Source organism: Notamacropus eugenii, chromosome 1, assembly GCF_028372415.1.
Source record: "Notamacropus eugenii isolate mMacEug1 chromosome 1, mMacEug1.pri_v2, whole genome shotgun sequence".
NCBI lineage: Eukaryota > Metazoa > Chordata > Mammalia > Diprotodontia > Macropodidae > Notamacropus > Notamacropus eugenii.
The window spans coordinates 486,661,837-486,685,497 of NC_092872.1; the positions used below are offsets into that span (position 1 = coordinate 486,661,837).

A 23,661-nucleotide genomic window follows, 5' to 3' on the forward strand; every position below is an offset into this window, starting at 1 on the left:
TCCTTGTGGGGGATGGGGGCGTTGGGGGCAGCTCTCCGCCTCAGGCCTGGGCCTGAGCCCCCCCTTTCCCCTCATCCCTTCTCTCCCCTCCCCTTCCTTTCTCCCATCTTCTCCCTTCCCGTTTTCCTCTTCCTCTCCCCATCCCCCTCCTCTCTCCCTTCCCTCCCCCTCTCCTCTCCTCACCCCTCCCCTCCTTTCTGTCTCCTTCTCGTCCCCTCGATCTTCCTCCTTCCCCCTCCTCTTCTGTTCCCTTTCCTTTCTATCTCCCCCACGCTTCGCCCATCTTCCCCTCCCCCTCCCTCCCCACCCCATCTGGATTCTCCTCTCTACCTCTCCTCTCCATCTTCCCTCCGCTCCCCTTTCCCTGCCCTGCCCTCCCTTCTCATCCCATCTCCTCCCCTCCCCTCCCTTCTCTTCTCTTGTCTTCTAGTCTCCTTTCCTCTCCTCCGCTCCCCTCCTCTTTTCCCATCTTTTCTCTTCTTCTCACTTCCTTAGCTCCCATGGGTTTGGTTAAATCTCTGTGCGGCTGCCCCCGGCATCTGCATACCCAGCCCTGATCTCTCTCCTGATTGCCAGTCCAGCATCACTTCCCCAGCTTTATCCACTTAGACACGTCTGGCACTTAGACACATCCTAAACAGGACTCATTGTCTTTTATCTAAACTTGCCTCTTTTCTAGTTTCTCTGCTTCCACTGAGGGCACCACCATCCTTCCGAAAAACATATCTGCCACCTCAGAGTCACCAGTCATCACCTCATCCTCATTACCCTCCATCCAATCAGTTTCCAATTCTTGTCCCTCCTCCCCAGCATCTCTCTCATTCCTTTCTCTCCCACCCGGTCTCAGGCCCTTCACACCTCTCCTTTGGACTAGGATAACCACCTCCTAATTGGCCTCAGTACTTCCAGGCTCTTTCCTTTCAGTCTTCTGCCCTTTAGCCAAAACCTAAAATCCTAAACCACAGCTCTGACCTTGTCACTAACTTATTGTAAAAATCCACAAGAGCTTCTTAGTGACTCCAGGATAAAATGCACAATCTTCAGGCCTGATGTTTTAAAGTCTCTCCTACTCCCTCCACCCCCACTCCCATATGACTCTTACCTATTTTTCTGCTTTTATTTCATATTACTCTTCTTCAGTTCTCTATTCTAGCCTAACCAACTCCTTGTTCTTCATACAGGACATTTAGCACTTTTCTTTGCACAGGGGGTCCGCTATCTCTGGATCCCCTACATTTTCTTCCTCACTTCCACATTGCCAAATCTCTAGCATCCTTCAAAGCATGTCTTAATGGTCTATCCTGATCCCTCCTGTTGTTAACACAGTCTCTCACTTGAAAGTACTTTGTATTTACTTTGTATTTAGATGCATGCTTTGTTCCCTCAGTAGAATGTCAGCTCTTTGAGAAAAGACACTAGTTTTTGTCATTATGTTCTGAGTGCCTGAACAAAGTGTATTCAACATAGTAGGAACTTAATAAATATTTGTTGAATTGATTAGAAAGATAGTGACATATGGAGTTTGGGCATACAATGTATGGAAACATTGGGAAATAGTGTGATAGAGTAGAAAGAGCACAGGATCTGGAGTTAAGAGGACAGCATTTCAGTTATCATCACTGACTATACCACTAGCATATGTCCGTCCTCCCTGAGTCTCCAGTGCCTTCTCTGAAAAAAATGAGGGAGTGAGACTAGATGTCCTCTAAGGTTCTTTGCAGCTATAAGTCTGTGATTCTATGTAACAAGTGGGTAGAGAATGAAGATATAGAGTTGGGAATACAGGAAAGAGACAGGGGATGAGGGGATGGTAACATGGGGTGGCAGACTGAGAATGCTGAGTGATGAAGGGAGGTGGAGAATGGGAAGATGAACACAGGGAATGGGGAAATGGGATATAGAAGTTAGGGAAACAATAAGTTATGTGTACAAGTAGTGTGCAAGTGGGGGTCTTAAGGAATTTAAGAAGATGAGGAATAGGAAAATGGCGAAAGTGAGGGGAGGGGATACCAGATGGGGAGGAGATAGGACACTGCAAACAACTCCATGTAAATATGATTGCAAATATGTACCAATTTTCCTTCACCTACATGATGGGAATTTTTATTTTCTTTTAGGTGAAGAATCATCTTGAAAAAAAAAAAGCCATTAGCCTCTGATGGTGTTTTTATCAAAAAGGAAAAGCCAAACCCACCTTATGTAATGAAACATTGATGTGTGACAGTAGCAGCACATCTTTGGAGATAAACTTGGGTTGAGTTGTTTCAGGAACTTATTTAGTTTCAGGTTGTAAAATGTACTTGTTTTTATTGAGACCAGATATATTCTTGGAAATAAGATAACTTAGGATGAGTTTCAACATTACTTAAGGTACTGACCAATCTGCGGGTGAGACTCATCACCTGATATATATTTAACAATGTTCATAATACACTATATGCCGTTATAGAAATGGCCTGGGCTCAGTTATTTTGATACATTGTATTTCTTGCATGTAGTTAGGTCTGTGATGTTAACAACAATCTGTAGCTGCTTTTTCTTACAAAGAACAAACTCCATTCCATTTTTCACACTTTTATGATCCAGCCCTTGTCATGAGGATATTTGTCTACAAGTAAGATGCAATCATACTTGCAAGTGACTTTTAATCACATATGAACAAGGAACCTTAAAGCCCAAGAATCCAGGGTCCTGAGTACCTGGTTTCATAAATTAAGTGAATGGTCTTTGGTACTTGTGGTCTGCTGTGAAGTAACCAAGGTACAGAAGAACCCAAGGGAAGTAAACAGATTCTCTTACAGAGGGAGGAGGAATGAATGGGCGAGTACCTCTAGCTGAGAAAGCTTTATCTGAGGGCTATGCCCGGCTCCGTTACAGGGACACCTCCTTGCTTATCTGGCAGCAACAGCAGCAAAAGTTGGAATCTGTACCCCCTGGGACTTACTTGAGTAGGAGCCGGAGCATGTGGTACTCACAATATGGAAATGAGGCCATATTAGTAAGAGACAAAAACAAACTTGAAGTTTCTCGGGATACTGGACAGTCAAAATTTTGTACCATTATGTAATTTTGATGTGAATACTTCATTCTTGAGTCCAAGCATCAAGAAAGAATTAACCAAGGTTGCATTTAACTGTCATGTTACCTATTTCTTATCATTCCTGAGGTGATTTTTTTGAACAAGGGTCAAATTTGCTAACATCAAGTGTTATCCGGAAGAAGAGAAGAAGCAAGAAGTGGACTTCGACACTTAAGACAATTTAGCTCCATTTGTAAATAAAACAGTAACTGGTGACCATTGGCTACTTTTGGACTAGCCCATGTAAGTCAGAATCTGGGAGGTACTGCTGCTTGACAAGATCTGGTCACTCCATGGTCTTGCTGTTATGGCAGCTCTGTACAGTAGCTTATGTTCTGCTTCTGAACAGATCAGTGCCAACTGCCCATTTACAACAAAGAAAACATTGCAAGGACATGTCTGGGACTTTGTGGTGTCACCTAGTAAATGAGGGCACTGATGTCGAAAACAGCAGAGGACTTCACCTCACATGCAGTGCTGTCAGTAGCTAGATAAGAGCGGAAGTTTATGCTTCATAGTTGAATTTCAGCGCATGTCACGATAATTCCATTAGGAATTTGGTTACCCTGACCATTTCTAACTTGTGGTTGAGACTGCTTGTGTTTCGTTTAACGAAGTGATGATTATGTGTATTACGTTGTGGTATGTCATACACTTAGGGCTCATCCACGGGACCATTCACAATAGCATTAAGGAAACATTTTCAAACACTATGACAGACTCTAAATTTATAATTAAATTTAATCATGTGAATAGCTAAAGAAGGTAGGTTTACATCTTCTTTGACAGTGTTTCAATATATCTCCTTGCATACTGTTACATTCCGCCATCATTTACAGTATTTAATGTATTTTTGGTTTTGTGTTTTGCACACATACTGATATGGGTGGTCTAAATTGGTAGTTTCTGTAATCAGTCATTTTATATGGATTTGCTGTCTGCTATAATTAAAGTCTACTTGGCTACATAAATGTGGAAATGTTTTCTGTCACAGCTGATGTTTCTTTTCTAAATAAATCTTCCTTTTAGATGTCTGGCAAAGAACTCAAAGGGCCAACAGGGATTCTGTCATGTGAAGTTCATAGGCCTTGATTCTAAGGGTGGCTATAATAAGTGATTGTTACTTATATTCCTTATTGTTTACTCGCAGGAATAAATTTGTAGTTTTCCTGAGACACATATAGGTTAATTTACAAGAAAAAAACTGGGTTCATCTCAAACATCCAATAGATTGACAGATGCTGCCATTAAGGCCTGTCCTGATTTACAAACCCTACCTTTCTCCAGACTATGGCAAAGCCAGTTTATAGGCTTTGTCATTGGTTTTTCCATGACTGTAGCTCAGTGATGCCACTCTATGGTAGTACAGCACTGCTTGTTTAGCTCATTGAAATCCAGATTGCCTGCAGAACACAGTCAATATGTCCCATAGGACATTGATGGGCAGTGACAGTGACTTATTTGTTATTCAGTTATTTTCAGCCATGTCCTACTCTGCATGACCCCATTTGGGGTGTTCTTAGCAAAGATACTGGGATGGTTTTGCCATTTCCTTCTCTAACTCATTTTACAGATGAGGAAACTGAGGGAAACAAGAGTAAAGTGACTTGCCCAGAGTCACAAAGTAAGTGTCTGAGGCCAGATGGGTCTTCCTGATTGCAGCACAGCACTTTAATTCTCTGCTCCAGATAGCTGCCTGACAGTGACTTATATGGCGCTGACAAACTCTTCAAGATGGTCAAAGTCAACCACAGTATTGCAACTTCCAGTCCCCAGAATTCAATCTTAAGTGAAACATGAATGTTAAGGCTATCTATAATTTGCTTCCTTTTGGTTCCTGGCAAAACAAAGAGAATTCCAGAGCTTTGTCAGTTTTGATATGACAGTCTTACCCCCTTATTTTCAGGTTACATTAATTTTAAATCATAAATCTGTCTCAAGACCTAACTTAATTTTTTAAATTTAAATTTTTGAATAAAATTTTGTTCTCTTCCCCTCCCTCTACTGAGGGGAAAGAAACCCTTTATACCAGCGTAATCAAGTAAAGCTAATTTCCTCATTGGCCTTATCTAAAAATATGAGGCAGTTAGGTGGGTAGGGTGCTGGGTCTGGAGTCAAAAAGACCCGGGTTCAAATCCAGCCTCAGACACTTACTGTGTTGACCCTGAGCAAGTCACTTAACCTGTTTGCCTTGTTGTGTTCATCCTTTGTCTCCAAAGACCATGCCACCAGAGAAATGATGACATGACTTGCACTTGACTTTGTTTTGAGTGAGGAGGAAATGGCAAACCACAAAACCTCACAGACAGTAATGGTGTGCTGTGATCCCCAGGGTCATGCAGAGTCAAACATGACTGAACAAACATCTCAGAATATCTCCTCTCTTCAGGGGCAGGGGAGGGGGAAGCTCTGTAGTGCCAATGGATAGAGCACTGAGTTTACAATCCTGTTTACAAACAGGAAGCCTTATCTTTGTGGGTTCAAATCCAGCCTCAGACACTTACTAGTTATATGGTCCTGGGGGCAAGTCACTGAACCCTGTTTGCTTCAGTTTCCTCATCAACACAATGAGCTGGTGGAAGAACTGGCAAACTACTCTAGTATCTTGGCCAAGAACACCGAAACAGGCATGACTGAACAATACACGTTTTTGTAGGGCAGCTAGGTGGCACAGTGGGTAGAGTGCCAGACCTGGAGTCGGAAAGTCATTTTCTAGAGTTCAAATGCAGTCTCATACACTAGCTGTGTGACCCTGGGTAAGTCATTTAACCCTGTTGGCCCGTTTCCTCATCTGCGAAATGAGGTGTCAAAGGAAATGGACAACTACTCTAGTACCTTTATCAAGAAAACCCCAAATGGAATCAGAGTCAGACACGACTGAAATGAATGAACAACAAAAAATATACATCATTCTACAGCAGGCGTCCTCATCCTCTGGAATCGTGGTTGATCGTTGCAGTGATCAAAGTTCTCAAGTAGAGACTTGACTTTAAAAACAAATATTAGGACCAGGCACCATTTCACCAAGTTGAAAAGGGACCTTAGAGATCATTTGGTCAAAACCCACTCATGTTACAGAAAAAAAAATGGCCTAGAGGGATCAAGTTAACTTACTAATAATCATATAGCTAGTTTATGTCAGAGTTTGAACTTCAATTGCATCTGTCCAAGACGTTTTCTAGGTCTAATCTTACATATATATGCCTTTTATTACACACGTGATAATACAGTAAGTTTTCTAGAAAACCAAATGTTAATTCTGAAGATAAATGGGAATTTTTTCTTCTGCTTTGTGAAGTAAATTAAAGGCTGCAATGTTTAAACAATTTTGCTTGCTATCTCACTGTGACTGATAGGAAGTACTGAATATATATGTATATGTACACACACACAAACACACATTTCCTTTTTAACATCAAAGGTAAACATTCTATTAAAAAAGGGTTTGCGTGCCCTCTCCAACCTCCAGCCCCACAACTAGCAAATCAGCTAAATGCACCAAGAAGGTCGGAATTGTTGGTAAATATGGAACACGTGATGGTGCATCCCTCAGAAAAAAGGTGAAGAAAACTGAAATTAGCCAGCATGCCAAATATACCTGCTCCTTTTGTAGCAAGACCAAAATGAAGATGGGCTGAAGGTATTGTGGATCCTGTATGAAAACAGTAGCTGGTGGTGCATGGACCTACAATACCACCTCTGTAGTCGCAGTCTAATCTGCCCTCAGAAGACTGAAGGAATTGAAAGAACAGTAAAACCTTCTTATCAAATATCTGTAGTCCACAATCCAACAGTTAATTTATGGTTAATTAATGGAATAAAAAAAAAGTTTGAGAAAAGCTTATTTTAAAATCCTCCACTGTAAAAAAGATAAGCATAGGGACATAAGTGTAATGAAAATATCACTGTTAGAAGGAACAGAAAAAAATGAAAATATTAGTATGAAGTGATAGAGAGAAAAGACAGCACAACTCAGAGAGCATTATACAAAAATGCAATGTCAAAAAAGGCAACATTCAGAGAAAGCTGGGAAGACATATGAACTGATGCAGTGAAATGAACAACACCTGTAACATCATAACACTGAAAGATTTGATGTAACGACCAGCAGTAATTCCAGAGGACTTGAAGCATGCTATCCACCTGACAAATTCAACATGCAGAATGAGACATTTTGGTCAATATGGGCAATTTGTTTTGCTTTTTCATTACACATGTTTATCAAAAAGGTGTTTTTCCCCCCCAATGGAAGGGGGAGGTGGGAGAAAAATGCATGTTAACTGAAATATATATTTTTAAATTAACACTGAGAAACAACAAAAATTTTGTCAAATGTAATACTATTCCATACTATAAAAAACAAAAGAGATTTCTCTCCTTTTGTTAACAATAAAAATTCCATTCTGAGGGAACGTTCCTTGTAAAAAGAAGTTTAGATTTTTGTCTCTTGTGCCAAAACAAAATGTATATTTTTTAAGAGGGAAAAAAAAAATCTTTCATTAATTTCATATGGAATAGTAGAATTTGGTCTTAAGTAGAAAGATCATATGAACATTAATGAAGAACCTGTCTACACATATAATTATCAACCCTGTTTCTAGCACTGAGTGAAATGGATAAGATGTGCTGTTACATGTCCTTTTCTTTTGGTGTCTCCGTATGGTGGGGAAGTGACCATGGTTTGACAGGGACAAATCCAAGTAAGAAAAACAAAACCTTAGGGGCCTGGCAAACAGACTTTCTGCCTATTGTCCAAGGACCATCCTAGTGAAGTTCAAAGAGGCTAAAAATAGTTCACCAGGTTGACCACAGATTGGTGAATTTTCCAACCACAGCAATTCACTATGACTATCTGAGAAGGCACAGAGGAGTGGTGATCTGCACTGATGGAGGGAGTATCCACATTGTGTTACAGATCCTGGAAGTACTGAAGTCCAGAGCATATGAAGCTGAGGGAGACAGAATAAGGAAGAAGCACACGAGAACACTTTTTTTTGTTGCTGTTTATTATGAAAACAAAACAAATGCCCCAGGAGAAGGGTCCATGATTACCAGTAACATCAAAGAGTACTTGCTACCTTTTTTATTCAGTTGTGTTGAGGCCAGCATTGCAATAAACAAGCTAAAACTACTTTACATTGACTCATTTTCAGTAACTGACATTTACAGGAATATACTAGAAACGGCACTAAAAAGTTTAAGAAAAGAGTTACGGTAAACTTGCATGCACATCATACAGAAAAGTAACATTTTAAATATAAAAAAGAAAAACTTTCTGGAAGTGTTATGCCAGTATCACGGAATAGCGCTAAAACTGTACGTGTCAAATCCTACGTTGTTGGTTTTGTGTCTTTTTTCTTCAAACAATTGTAAAAGATGTAAATGCTGTAAAAATGTATCTTTACAGTTTAAAAGTAAGATAATGCTGCCCAGTGTGAGAAATTTTCTCTAAGTCAATTATGAATTCTATATAAGGCCTGCCCCACAGCCTCTATGGTTTTATATTTTAGAATAGCTTTTATGTCCTTTTTCGACCCCTTATTAAAAATCTTTTTTTGTAGTGCCTCCCTGACCCCATACTGCTTTTAAAAATATTCTTTCCCCAAAAGTGAAAATTTAAAATTGGTCTATAGTTTTCAGTACTACAATGATTCTAATTCGATAACTGCAGTCTTCCTTACCACAGAGGAAATGGTAAATAACCCACAACCTGATACTGGGTTTGTTGGGAGATTCCCTCCTCTCCTCACCAAGAAAAAAAAAGTGAAATCAGTTTTGAAATTTGAAATAGTGAAGACATAAAGTTTTAAAACTACAGCACCATGAAATTTCAATTGTTTGTGTTGACTATGCCATGATACAAAATCAATAGATTCTTTCTGGAAAAAGGAGTAAATTTCAACTTTTCACTTGTACTAATCTTCAGGATTATGTAGATTTTCCCACCCTCTCAATTTTTCACACAAATGAAACTTTTTTTCATTCTTTGTTCTTTAGTGACCATAGCCACAAAAGGAGGGCTCCTAAGAAGCCACTACTCTCAACATCTCTTGGTATCTTTGCAGTGTATATTTCACACTAGAATGTACGATTTGTTCTGTATTTAATAGATGTTACAAATCATACCATATTTAAGACTTATTTAGTTGTCTATTCATTCCCTCAAAGTAATAGTTTAAATATATATTTTAAATCTTTTTATAAGATATCTTTCAAAATCAGGGCAAAATTGTAAAATGGTAAACTAAAAAATTATTTCTAGTAGAACAAAGGTGAATAAAAGTTTTAGTAAACTGGCTCAGTACTCCCTTTTGCGTGTTAATTTTTAAAATATCAAAACAAACCAAAAACCCAGTAGTTAGCAACCGATATTCCTTTATCCATTTCCTCATCACAGTATGACAAAACATCAGGGTAGATGGTAGAGTCAGGAGATTTTTAAAAAAGGTTTCCTTACTAAATTAGTGTATCATATGAAGATTCCACTGAAATGCTGGTGGATATCACCTAGAGATCCATGAAAAAATAGTCCAACCACTGAATGGCATATGTCAGTTCCCATCCAATACTCAATTCACTGATTTTATTACATGAAGCTAAGTGAAAATTAGACTTTGATACAGTAACTTTTGCGCTAAAGCAAAAACACTGGAGCAGGGAGCCAAAGTGGGGCCTAAAGAGGCATGTGAAGGGGCCCAGGACTTTCCTGCCTTTGTTGCTAGAAGCCTGGACCTTGTAGCCTCTGGGGGCCATACCATCATGCCAAAGGCCAGGGTAGGGCAGGGCAGGGACTACAACTTTTATACAAGCTGGGCATGGGCCTTTCATTCTTAGCCCACTGCCAATGCCCAACCCTCATCTGGGCAATTTGGGGCATCCCTGTGCTAAAGGCTGTGTGGCAGCCTGCTGGAAAGACAAAAACAAAACATAACCTTCTGTTAAACTCTGTATATTATTATTATTATTATTTTTTACAATAAAAAGTTAAAAATCAAGACTTCGATTTACTATACATTTTTTCTCAGATTACAAAGTTTATATTATATAACTGGGGGTTCCCTAAATTGATTTTTTTAAAACTGCCCTAAAGAGACCTGTGGCAAATACCAAAAAAAAAAAAAAAAAAGGAAAAAAAAGGAAAAAAGGAAAAACAAAACAAAATAACAAAAAAAATTTTTTTAAAAAATGTGCTGCAGCTGGAAGTTATCTATACCTGTAAGTCTTTAAACTCTGTACAAAAAGAACCCAAAAAAAAGTAGTAGTAGGGAGAAGAGGAAATAGAAGAAGAGGAAGAAGATGATGAAGAGTACATAAACATGATTGAGCACCGACACAGGCAACAGGAAACTGTAGCACCTGTAGGTTAAAAGTCCAACGTACTTAAATAGGGTCTCAGAGTCTTCTCTTTTGTTTAAATCATTTAAAAAGATCTGCATTTCTGCTGTTATTTTTATGCAGTTTCTTTGTTGTTATTTTTTTAAAAATGACCAATGATGTTAATAAATAAAGTATTTATATATACATGAAATCAGGGAGAATGGTTATGGAGTGCGCTGCAGCAGTGCAGGTTATGCATTAGGCTGGACTGACTGTCATAGAAAATTGCTGAGCCTTACAAAAAAAGTCTCCTTTTTTTCTTTTTTTTTTTTTTTTTCTGTGTTGAGGTAAAAGTTTCAGTGTTTGGAAACCTGCACTCTGCATGACACAGCAGTGGCGTTCCCTCCTAGGAGCTCCCGTAGTCACAAGGATTGAAAAATTCAATATCCACAACCCATTCCCCATCCTCCCACCCCCACACCCACTCAATTCTCAGGTTTGGAGCTGTAGCTCTCTCCCCCTTTGCTTAAACCCAGCCCTGGTTCTCACAAAACAGGTACATTATCATCATCAACCGCATGAGCGTGCTTATGGGGAAAAAAAAGATGATAGCATTGGATATTTTCATTACACTGTAGACTTGAGGTTAAGAATACTAGTGCTAATAACAAATACAACAACTATTTCCAAAGCTAACACCTTTTGGATACAGTACCACTTTACAGAAGTTTCCTTAAAAATTCCTTCTGGGGTTGAAGACCAGGTTGGGTGTAAGAAACGGGATTTTTGCAAGAACTTTTAGACCACATCTTGAAGATTACTCTATGGGTATATATCATTAGTATGAAGTTCTTGCTATCTCCAAGCAATCAGCATCAGACAAGATTAAAAAGACTTTATGCAGTTAACTTCTTTTTCATAAAGTCTAATACACACACACAAAAAAAGATCTTTGACCTATATTAAAGCAAAAATTGGAAGATATCATTTATAACACTGAATTAAAAAAGAAAACCTGCACACCATGGAACAAAAGTAGTATATTAACCATAGAAGGGAACACTGCAGAGTTATTGTTGTGTGCGATGTCCATTTTTTCTTTTTCAAAGTCCAGAGTTTATTCTGAGTCACTGCTGTCCGAGCTGGAGCCACTTGAGCTGCTGCTCCCAGATTCTGAGGAGCTGCTGCTGCTAAGACGAGATGGACCTCCAGAGGGGGCAGAACCAGATTTTTCTGATGGGAACATGCAGTGGGTTAGAATTCATTCATTCTTTCAGTCATTTATTCATTTACCTATCCATTCATTTATTCAAGTGCCTTTTGGATCCAGAGCACCATTATTATATGTTTGGGTTCTCAAATTTATTGACCTCATGGTTAATAAGAATTAGTTTAAAAATATACACATACACACAAAAACCTGTACACAGGATGTAAGATAGAAGAACCACTGGGACATAGTGGACAATAAACTCCATTCTGGCAATCTAAATTTTTTGGAGAAAACAAGAGGAATAGAACTTAAAGAAAAAGTTTACACAAGAATAGAGTTGGTAGGAATGGTCAACAGTCCTTGTCAGGCCCCTTCTAGGACACTGTCCAAAATTATTTTCCATAATCTGAAGGATATAAAAACCTGGGTTGGGGGAGGATTTATTTAGTAAGCCATATCACTAATATAAAAAAAATCACTAAAAAGTTGAAAAAAAGAAATAACGAACGGTTGAGGAGCACATCTACTTACCGTGAAGATGAAGGTAAGAAGGGTATGGGAACAAGCCACACCCTTTAGGAATTAAATAAAAAGAGCCATTGGCTGGCACTAAGTGAGGAGTCTCCTCTGGAGACTTAAAAATAAGAGCATTTTTCTTGTGTCTTCATGACATGAGTCTCAAGCAGAATCACCCTAATGGATCTTTATACTTAACCTTCCCAAATCGTAACAGAATAAAATTTGGTCTTCTTGGTAATCAGCAGTGGGTGAATGATAAAACTAAGCTTATGAGAACTCCAGGCTTGTAAAGCCCTCCTCCCCATTTCTGCTCTGACTCATCACCAGTTTAAATTCTGAAGACTAATGGAGAGGAGAGGATTTGAGCCTTGACATCTGATCCCCCAGGGTCCAACCAACCATCATTCTCTCCACCCTGCCCACCCCCAGAAGAGCCCTCTCCAGGAGGGATGAAGTTCTCCACTGAAGAAAAGAAAATGCCCAAATACCTTTTTTAGCAGGTTTCTTGTTGTTATTTAGCTGCCCACTCACATCCTGTAGTCTCTTTTCTAACTCTTTCTTCTTTTCCTGAGCTAACTCTTCTTTAGATTTTGCTGCTTGTTTTTTCCCAGTTGCAGCTGTGAAGGAATATACAATGTCTGAGACTGTACAACAGAGGGGGTGATGCAAAGCAGAAGCCTGGCAAGGATAGTCTTGGTTTTACAGGCCCCAGAACCATGCAACTCTGCTGCAGATACTTGATCATGACTGTGTTACTTACTGCATGGTCACTACAGGGCTCTGGATGCTTGGATAACCAGAGTCCTTAAACTGACTCCCAGAATAGTTTGGGCTTTGGGATAAACTCACTTTCCTCTGTAGCTTTTGTTCTAACATCAGTGTTCAGAGTCTTAAAAAATAAAAACATCCACGTAATTAACCACATAGTTAAAAAGGTAACTTACCATACAGTTAAATGGTCAACAGTTGTATTGTGGTTTCAGCACTGTGACTCAGCTTTTCTGCTCTGGTCAAAATAAGCTATCCCACTTCATGTTCAGAAAACTGCCTTTTGCCCCCAAGCCTTAAGTTATTTCATACACTTCGTGAATTTATTTGTGAAGACACACAACTATGCCTACACACATGAGAACACTTTTTCTCCCCACCTCCGGAATGGAACTATAACCCAGGCTCTCTATGGGTTCACCTTTTGTCTTAGCAGACATACACAGTACGGGTTGAATATGTACTCACACTCCCCAGGACCACTAAGGCTCCATCAGTCCTTGTGATCCAGACCGTTCATTCACTGGTCATCAGCAAAGATCAAGAAGCAATGACTCCCATGAGAGGAAGGGAAAAAGGGAGCAGGGGAGAAGAACGACATTGTGTAGCATGGGGGACCTTCCTTTGAAACATCTGGTTGGGGCCCCAGTCAAAAGCAGGATCTTGAACCAGACGGAAAACTGGTCTGGCCTCCACGAGGAAGTAGTTATGAAATATTCAATACAACAAAAAGCCAAAACCCAGATTGTGCCACTGCTTCTGCAAGTCCAGCATGGTCAACAGTCATGGAGCTGGGAAGGGAGGTACAGTGTAAGGATTCTTCAAGGTGCCCAGATGTAGGCAGACAAACTTTAAGTCCTAAATGAGGGAAAAGGGAGGGAATCTTCACCTGCTAAGGTCAAAGAGGAGCTACCCACCTAAACAGAAGCCCTGCTTCTTGCCACATATCAAGAAAGGTCTGAGTTCTGGCACCCAAAAGTATGCCTTTTATTCAAAAGCACTGGCTCACTGGCTGGCTAGTAGCAGAGCAGCCTGACAGGGGCTGAAACTCCTCTCAGCTCCAATAGCCAGACAGGCTTTGGGGATCAGTATGAATATGAAACATTTGACTAACATTCTATATTAACCCCAATGGCCCATCAGGAATGGTTCCTGCCAGCACCTGGGGCTGGGGGTATAAATGAAAAGGCAAAGAGAAGAATAAAATGAAGGAGATGGGATTTCTAGGCAGGATTAGGGTAGGTTGTGGGAGGAAGGAACAGGGCACATAACCATTTTCTCTTGAAACGAAACACAGTAAGGTTTGTCACCCTAGGGCCATGGGGAGTATCTGGGCTGATGATGGGTAAGAGAGAGGGAAAGAAGATTAGTAGGGATTCAATCACTTACAAAATGGTTTTCTTTGCTTTTTCTGTAAACATGACTTGACATATCTCTCCAGTTCTCGCAAAGTGGTGGGTTTCAGAGTTTCAAAATCAATTTCTATCTCATCAGGATTGGAGTCCCTGAGGGAAGGCTCCCGGGACTGAATGATATGGACCACCCGGCCCAGTTTCTCCCCGGGCAGCCGGTTGATGTCTAGGCTGAGCTGCCGCTTCTCATCATAGGTCATTGGCAAACCCTCTTCCTCCTCATCTGAGTCGTAAGAGGCAGATGCCTGCTTTCCACCTTTCTTAGGTTGCCTGGAGATAGAACACAATACTGCTTTCACAGATTTGCATGGCTAGGATCCAATGCTCCCCCAGAGTTCCTTGTTTTATCATGTTATCTTGAGAATGTACAACGTCCAATAGTCAGGGGTCATCAGCACCTACCTTCTAACACCTTTAGCCAGATATGAGCCCAGGTAGTACTTCTACCCCCCCACACAAAACATATAAGAATAGATGAATCTCTGGCTAGGACTAAGCCTTGTCTGAGTATCAAGCTCACCTTCACAGTGTTCTGATTGTTGGTCTCTTTGAAAGACTTCTCTAATCTTTCCATCCCTGTTGTTAACTAGATGTGGTTTAATCTTTGCCATGTCTTTTGGATGTCTCATGATGATTCTGGTCTGCCTTTCCCAAGATCCTGATGTAGTACACCTCTGGCCGGAACATACCCTCCTACTAATGGTTGACAGTGTAGTGCAATGGGGAGCACTGGTTTTGGAATCAAAATTCTTGAGTTAGAATCTTTGCTGTGCTTTTTTTTTTTTTTAAACCTATTTGGTCTTAGTCAAGTTATTTTCCTCTCATCTCTTACCTCCTGTTCTCCTTCAAATCCCAGCTAAAACCTTGGGGGCAGATGGCCAGGAAGAGAAGGGGTTTCCCTATATGGGAATACACACACATATATATTATGTATGCGTGTAGGTGTGTGTGTGTGTGTGTGTGTGTGTGTGTGTGTGTGTGTGTGTGTGTGCAGCGCAGCACATATACACATACGTGCGCCTGTACAAGTATTTCTAATTATTTCACAGAGAGATTATTCTCTCCTGTGATTTCTCTAGGACATGAAATTCCCATGTGAAGAAAGTCTCTAATTTCCTACTGATGCCTTCTCTTTAATTTATCGTTTTAAGAGAGCAGCTTAAGCATACTGAGAGGTTAAGTGAGTGGCTCACTTAAGTGAGTAATATGACCAGTACATGCTGGAGGAAGGTCTTGAACCCAGGGCTTTCTAGCTTCAAGCATAGCTTTTCATCCATCACACCAAACTGCCTCCCTACATAGAGATATTTATAAGACCCAGCTACTTGGATGAAAATGTACCATGCCATAATGTTGCCTGAATCAAAAGAAAAGGACCACTGCTCTTCCTTCTTTAGCCTAATCCTTGACCCAATTCTAGAAAAGAGCCTGAAACATTAAAATAAATAACCAAAAAAACCAAAACAAAACACTTTTCCCTGAAACTTCTAAACTACCTAGGTCTCTCTCAGTTCCCACAATCACAGTTGTAACAATAAACAGTCAGGTTTCAGGGAGGCATCTGTTGTACAATGAAAAAAAAACACTGGATTTCAAAACAACCAAATTCCCATTTTCAATCTGGCTCTGTCACTTACTGACTTGTGTGACGCTGGGCAATTATTTTCTCTCCTCTGAGCCTCAGTCTCTCCTCACCCCAATCTCTAGTCCCTTAGACCCTCTCTGTTCTTTCAGTCTATCTTGCCTCTTTCCAGATCTCTTTTTCTTCCTTTCATGGTTGTGACCAGTTAACCAGTTCAACTACGCACTATCCTCCATCCTTGAATTCTCTGACCTCTTGAACTACCACTATTCAAGCCCTGCTAATCTTCAAATCTGAGAGTCACCCCACCACCCACTTTCCCTGCAACTAACTACTCTTGAGTTGCTGAATGTCGCTTGAGGAAAGTAAAGTCTGCAACCATGCCAACTGGGTCCAATAAAAAGTCATAGTATTTCTCTGGTCATATTACTCTGGGCTCTCACTACCACACAGTAACCCATTCATTCTTTTCTGACATTTCCTATAACATTCCCCAAAATGAACGTTTGGAAACCTTTACTCTTTACTCCAGTCTCCAACTCCCTCACTGCCATCTCTTTAATCAGATGAACTTCCCTTCCTACAAGGCCAGCATCATGAATTCCTTTGACTTATTTACTCTGCACCTCAAAACCCAACTTCCTCACCCATCCTCTCCTTCAGACTCAGAGAAGGAAGTGACCTTTCTCCTCGCCAAGGCCAAGTCCCTCCACTTGAGTTACTGAACTCATCCCTTCTCTCCCCGCCCCCCTTCCTCCCCTACTCAATCTCTCTCAATCTTCTCTGCTGCTTATAAATGTGTTCATCACTCCCATAATAAAAGGCCCCTTCATCTGACTCTTATCCCCTCAACAACCTATCATTCTATATCTCTCTCCATTTTCATTATTAACTTCCTAGAAATTCATTTGCTATTTCTACTTCCTTACCACCCACTAATTTCTCTACTCCTTGCTATGTGGCTATCACTCAACTGAAATTGCTGGGTCAAATGATCTGATGAGTTTATTAATCTTTCTCCTCCTCCACTTTTTTTCAGCTTTTGATACAATTAAGCTGGCTCCTCCTGGGCTTTCTCTCCTCCCTTGGCCTCCCTGGCACAAGATCTCTCTTGGTTCTTTCCCTTGCCCATTTCCCAGTTGTCTGATGGATCATCCTCCTTGTCCTGCTCCGTAAGCGCAGCTTTCCCCCAAGCATCTCTCCCAGACCCTCTTCTATCTTTCTCTATATTCTCTTCTTTGGTAACCTCATCTCTGCCCTTCTGTTTATCATTTTCCTTTGGATAACTTCCAAATCCAGCTATAACCTCACACCTCAATTTCAGACCTCCAAATGCCTACTAGTCATTTCAGCCTAGCCCAAGGGCATCTTAAACTCAACACGTCCAAAAAGGAAACTCTCATCATCTTCCTCCCTAAATGTTCTCTTCTTCCAAACTTCCCCTTTCTCTGTCACCATCCTCCTGATTACCTAGATTCAAAACACCGTGGAGTTGTCTTTGACTCTTCTCTCTCCCTCACTCCCCATATCCAATTGGTTGCTAAGTCCTGTTGATTCTTCTTCTACAAACTCACAAGCATTCCCTTCTGACCTCCCACATAGCAACCACTCTAGTTCAGGGTCTCATCATCTCAACTAGACCTCTCAATCTCTTTTCCTAGTCTCTCTTACACCTCTCCACCCTTCACACACTTCCAAAATAATCTTCTGAAGGCATAGATCTGACTTTGTCATAAACCTGCTCAAAAATATTATTCTCCTTCACACACACCATGTTAGAATGAAACTGGACTAAGCTGGTCGTTAAATTTAACCTGCAGCCTCTTCTCCTGGACCGCTAAGTCTTGCCTAGAATGAACTGCCTCCTCTTCTCTGTCTCTCAGAATCCTCTGCTACCCTCAAGGTTCAACTCAGGTGCCAACTCACATGGCAAGCCTTTCCTGACTCCCTCTAGCTGATGGCATTCTCTCTCTCCTCAAATTGTCTAGTATTTACTTATCTGTTTAAAAATTAAATCCCACCATCTTCATTAGAAGATAAGCTCGAGAATGGCAACTGTTTTGTGTCTCTATATCATTTTTAACATGATTCTTTATATACAGCAGGCACTTAAGAAATGCCTGCTCAGCTGAACTGTTAAAGACAACTTCCAAGGGATAAGTAGTCACAAGGAAGCTTCGCAGCTTCTTCCATCTCCAAAGGCTGAGCCCCTCAAGATGGCTGGGGCAGACACAAAAGCCAGTGGCCCAGACTCCAGCCCCACATTTGAGAACCTGACTGTCCTGGAGCATACCTGCTTGCTGTCGTTGTACTGTTGGCCTTTTTAGCTGGTGCTTTCTTCTGCTGGGTTTGTTTGGTTGGCTGAGCCACCTTTGCTTTTTTCTCCTCCTCGGCCTTCACCTTGTGCTTCTCTTTCTCCTTCTCTTTCTCTTTGTCCTTCTTTTTCTTCTCTTTCTCTTTTTTCTCTTTTTTTTTCTTTGGTTTATTCACGGGCGCCTGTGACAGAGCAGCTAGCTGCTCATGCACCGCCTTCAGCTGAAAGACAACACCCAGGAGAAGTGAAGGCACTGGTAGGAGAACTCCTAGCACAAGCCCTATCAGGGAAGAGGAAGTCAAATGAGAGCTTGCATTGGAACTTTCGAGAATTCTCAGGCCAGAAATCCTTTTCAAAGGCCCCTTCATCCAGTGGAAAGAGTGGGAGACTTAGGGCCCAGGAGACCTAGGTTCAAATCCTGGTTCCCTGCCTATTATTTTTGAAACCTCAGTTTCCACATCTGTAAAAAGAGGATGATAAGACTGTACTAGTTAACTAACAAAGAGCTCTTGTAAGAAAAATGTTTTCTAAACCTTTTGGGTTTCTTTTATTATTGTTGGGGTTCCCCAGTCTTAGGCAGATATGCATTTAAACCAGCCTAGACAGATAAGACTCTCCCTTAGCCTTACACATGTGCAAAGGAAGCTGGTTCAAATACTGCTTTTAGGAATCTGGTCACCTAATGCCCTTCCCGACATGAAGGCCTGCCTGAGACATAACCTATTTCCCTTCTGGTCATAACTAAAAGCAATGACCTCTCCACAGCTTGCTTTAAATGGATGTGTGTTCAGTAATTTTTCAGTTGCATCTAACTCTCTATGACTCCCATTTGAGGATTTTCTTGGCAAAGATACTGGAGTGGTTTGCCATTTCTTTCTCCAGTTCATTTTACAGATGAAGAAACTGAGGCAACCAGGTTAAGTGACTTGCTAGTAAGTGTCTAAGGCCAGATGTGAACTCAGGAAAATGAGTCTTCCTGCCTCCAGGTCTGGTGCCCTATCCTCTGCACCACCTTGCTGTCCTGGGCTTTAAATAGTCCATGAAATAGGAGACAAGTGTGTCCAGTAACTGCTCCAGATAATCAGACTAATAGTTCACATTTACACAGCACTGAATGGTTTACAGAAGCGCAGTAAGGAAAGTTACCTTGCAAAAGTCAACTGGTCAGGTTAGAAGGAAAAGGCTGCACACCATCTATCCCTGGACAGAAACATCAGTGACTAAATATAACCAGGGCCTTGAGTCAGCTTCCTGTGCCCCTTCTGAATGTGGTTTGTAGGAGGGTGGGCATGCACGCATCTGTGGCTGCTGATTAAGCACTCTTTGGGCCCATCCCCTATGGGGACCCATGTAATGACTGCTACTGATAACACCTCCCAAACGTATTCCAAAGATGCAACTTGTGGTTATTGATTCATACCCCACCAGCGGAGAAACCGCAGCCTAGAGAATAGTCCCTGGTCAACAATGAGAAGCTTTCGAGGATAGACTAATAGTGGAGAATATAGAAGTTTCACTAATTCAATTTGGGCGGGGGGGGGGGGGGGGGGGGGGGGAACAATACAAGGTGTCCCCTATGCCCAGAATATTCCCCCTCTTCATTTCCATCTGTTGGGAGTCTCTAAATTCTACCTCCTACCTAAGGCCTTCCCTGATACCTCCAAGTCATTAGCACTGTCTTCCCTCCCTCCAAACCACTTTTCATCTGTTTATCTCTGCATTATATCCCTTCAGTAAACTTTTAAGTTCTGTGAGGGAAGAGACTGTTTCATTTATGTCTCTGCATATCCAGCATATAGCAACAGTGCCTTGCTTATAGCTGGTGCTTAATAAATGATTATTTAATTGATTCAAATTGGCAAATGGCTGAGGGCCACTGGCAGAGCCAAAGAGACTGACAGTGGCTGGTTAGAGTCTGCATGGTCCTTCTTAACTAATACTGTTAATTATCAGAGGAAAAATTGCTGATGGAAAATTAATTTTAGTTTCAATTGTTTTGTAATAAAAATAACAAACAATAACAGATGTTGTTTAGTCATTTCAGTTATGTCCAAATCTTCATGGCCCCCCATTTGGGGTTTCCTTGGCAAAGATACTGGAGTGGTCTGCCATTTCCATCTCCAGCTCATTTTATGGTTAAAGAAACTGAGGCAAAAAGGGTGAAGTGACTTGCCCAGGGTCACACAGCTAGGAAGTGTCTAAGGTTGAATCTGAACTCAGGAAGAAGTCTTCCTGACTGCAGACCAGGAACCCACTCTGCCTCATAGCGCCCCACAACTGAGATTACACAGCAGTTTAGCATTTGCAAAGCCCTTTGTATACATTGTTTCATAACAATCCTATGAAATAGGTACTATGGGTATTATTATTATTCTCCTTCCCCTCCCCCGTTTTTTTTACTCATTTTAAAAATTTAAAAATTCATTTTAAAAATTTAAAAATTCATTTTATGGAAATCTTTTCACAATGCATTCCCTATTTCTTAAACAGAGAATACTGCACCCGGAACCTCAGTTTCCTTGGCTACAATAAGTGTGATAGCTAACCTTTTATGCAAAACAGTACCATTCTCTTTTTATGGATGAAGAAAGGAAGGCTCAGAGAGATTAAATAATTTGCTTATAGTCACACAGCTAGTAAATATTGGAGATAAAATTTGAACCCAAATCTTCTTAATTCCAATTACATTCTATTTAATATACCATACTTTCAACTAGGTAAGGTATGCAGACCACATTTCTCTAAACAATTTCTGAAAACACATCCTCTCCAGATATTTCCCTGAGGGAGATAAAACTTGGGATCCAGTGAGTAGCAGTGAAGTAGACTCCAGGACTTGCATGTTTTCTTACCTCTTCCCTTACCACATGACTTAGTATATCCGTGTAAGATTGTAAATTATTCAATAAATTCTGTAATCAGATCATCTTAGTGAGATGCTTTTCTGTTTTCCTAGAAAAGGTTCCATACCAAATAAGGAAGATGTTCAGGCATTCTACAAGATATCAGTTCACAAGAATTTATTAAATGTGTGACAGGCACAGTGCTAGGTACTAGGGACAAGAAGCCAAAAAATGAAAGCATCCCTTCTCTCCAAGGACTTATACTCTGTCAAGTTACCAAATGAGTATACTGGTTTTTTAAAACAAAACAAAACAAAAAAAAACCCAAATCTTATTTCCAGTTGTACGTTGAACATCTCCTGACCACACATATACACACACATCCCCCTCCTCGAGCTTTCTAAGAAGTGACATGCATCCCACCTGCTCCTGGAGCTCTGCCAGTCTGGTTGCTCGTTCTTCTTCAGAATCTGAGCTGTCCGAGTCAGACGAACTCTCCTCGCTGCTATGGCTGCTCTCCGTGCTTTTACTGACGACAGGAGCAGCTGGAGGTGCCGGAGGGGGGACCTCCACAGGTTCATCAGGCATTTTTGCAAACCTCATCTCAAACACATCCTGCAGGATTATAAAAAGGCTTGTTTCCAAAGGTACTGAAGCCCTACTGTGACCCTACTTTGGAACTGGTGTTCTTACTCCCCCATCAGCTGTCTCCGAACCATCTCTCTAGCACACGGAACACCTCAACCTGATGGCCTCCTCCCTGTTGTTAGCTAGATAACTTATCTTGATATTTCTTAAAATTAACAAGTGTTCTCTGTGTCAGAAACAAGGTCCCTCCAGCTCAGGATCCTGCCTCTGAGATGGACACCAGGCGATGGTTATAGGGAATCCAAGAGTTGCCTTATATGACGTCACCTCAAGAGTCAGGTCCTAACCTGAGCCCTAATCCCCTTAATAAAAGGATTTGTTCTGTGAAGTTTGGGGTCACACTTGAGGACCTGGAAGGCCACGTGGCCTCAAGGCCACAGGTTCCACACCCCTGGGTTAGGGGTGCTAAAACCATTTATTTACGACTTCAGTGAATACTTAGGACCCATCATAAGCAGGGCTCTGTGAAATCAGATATGCTCCTCAGCCTCAGTGAGCTTACAGTCCATCTGCCCTCAATAATCTGCTACAAAAATTGGTCATTTATGAAAGCAACTGAAGCCTTCTCAAACTAATTTACATTTTTTAGCTTGAAAACTCTATTTGAGTAAAGAGCTATACAGTTTCTTATTCTCATGCATCAAAGAGGACACACTTCTGCCTGGCCTTTGTCCTTTTAGTTTGAATGGAATTCCACAAAACAGGGCTTGGTGAACATGTGTGTATTCATCTCCTCTTCACACCCTTCATGATTTAAGATATTTTAATCATATTCAAATTTCAATTTTCCTCCTTCCAGGTGGAAGAAGTGTTTATAGCCTATACCTTTAGGGAAGCACTGAGATCCCTGGGGCTATTTGAGGAGAAAATGATGATGCAAGAAAATTCAATAAGAGGATGGGAAAACCTATATTTGCAATACAAACATCTATCACTACCAGTCATTCTTTAACTTAGGTACTGGCTTTGGGACTTATGCAGATACCCAGTCATTTCTAAATGAAAACACTGTTATTCCTACCCCTTAAATCATGTTGATTGCTAAAGCACTGGAATCTGATTTTTATCATTCAATTTTTATAACTAGCCATTGTAACAACTAATTATATTCATTAGGAACTACAATTAATTTGCATCTTTAGGCCTATTACTAATGAGAACTTTTCATAGAATTAAAAACTTGACCTGATTATTTCAACTACCTTTCCACCCTCCCCCAAAATGTCACTTGGTCTACATGACTCATACAACCAAAGTACTGTCTCTCTTCAGGACTTGTGAATCAACTGATCCACAAGTACTGGCTGAAAGCCTTCCATGCACCCAGGACATCAGTCTCTTCTTGCCCCTACATGGTATATAATAGTGATAAATTACCAAAAATGTGTTTTCTTTCCTGAAAGCCAAACACTATTGCATTAATGAAGTGTTTAGGACAAAATCTACCAATGGGAGAGTATAGTTATGAAAAAAGGTAGTGTTGGCTATGTTTTTCTGGGCAGTGCCAGGTCTTAAGTAATAGTGTTCTCTGTGCTGTGCTGCCAATTTTTCCACCTAATTAAGTAGATAGAAGCTGGGTATCTAATGCAACAAAGTTATGGCCAAATTTATGGAAAACATGCAAAGTACTCCAGGCATCACACATCCCTTGCCCAACAAAGTCTTTTAATTTCCTCTGTCCGTAAAGAGATGGTGCCTGAAATATAGCATCTTAATTCCCAAAGGTCTAATTGATTCTCAACAATTTCTCAGTTGGTTTCCATTTGAGGCTTACCAGAAGGTCCTAAAGGGTGAATATTTTAATACTTTGCTACTTAGGATGGCAAGGGAGGAAAAATTAAGAATGTTTCCCTCTGCTCCCAACTCCCAAACTGAAATTCCTTTAAAACTTAAAAAGGTATCCTTTAATAAGGTATCACTTAAAATACTGGTGCTGCCCTTTTAGTCTTAGATGCCAGTGAAACCT

The 23,661-nt window shown here is 40.7% G+C and overlaps 2 protein-coding genes and 1 pseudogene across 12 annotated transcripts in view; 2 read left to right on the forward strand and 1 right to left on the reverse strand.

Annotated features, from left to right (window-relative positions):
- The first annotated feature begins 2,676 nt into the window (after nucleotides 1-2,676).
- BRD3OS (BRD3 opposite strand) lies at nucleotides 2,677-3,215 on the forward strand. Its single transcript, XM_072632903.1, has one exon. The coding sequence runs from the start codon at nucleotides 2,813-2,815 to the stop codon at nucleotides 3,065-3,067; it is 255 nt and encodes an 84-aa protein (XP_072489004.1). The 5' UTR covers nucleotides 2,677-2,812; the 3' UTR covers nucleotides 3,068-3,215.
- Nucleotides 3,216-3,517: 302 nt separating this feature from the next.
- On the forward strand, nucleotides 3,518-6,930 carry LOC140518521 (large ribosomal subunit protein eL43-like; annotated as a pseudogene).
- Nucleotides 6,931-10,495: 3,565 nt separating this feature from the next.
- The window catches only part of BRD3 (bromodomain containing 3), an 89,208-nt gene continuing 76,042 nt past the window's right edge, over nucleotides 10,496-23,661 (reverse strand). For all 11 annotated transcript variants that reach the window (XM_072632896.1, XM_072632897.1, XM_072632895.1 and 8 more), the window contains 5 exons: nucleotides 21,471-21,662; nucleotides 18,184-18,425; nucleotides 14,286-14,578; nucleotides 12,617-12,745; nucleotides 10,496-11,629 (listed from right to left, as the gene is read on the reverse strand). In XM_072632896.1, coding sequence (XP_072488997.1) covers nucleotides 11,514-11,629; nucleotides 12,617-12,745; nucleotides 14,286-14,578; nucleotides 18,184-18,425; nucleotides 21,471-21,662 — 972 coding nt within the window. In that variant the 3' untranslated portion in view covers nucleotides 10,496-11,513. The remainder of the gene's footprint in view (nucleotides 11,630-12,616; nucleotides 12,746-14,285; nucleotides 14,579-18,183; nucleotides 18,426-21,470; nucleotides 21,663-23,661) is intronic.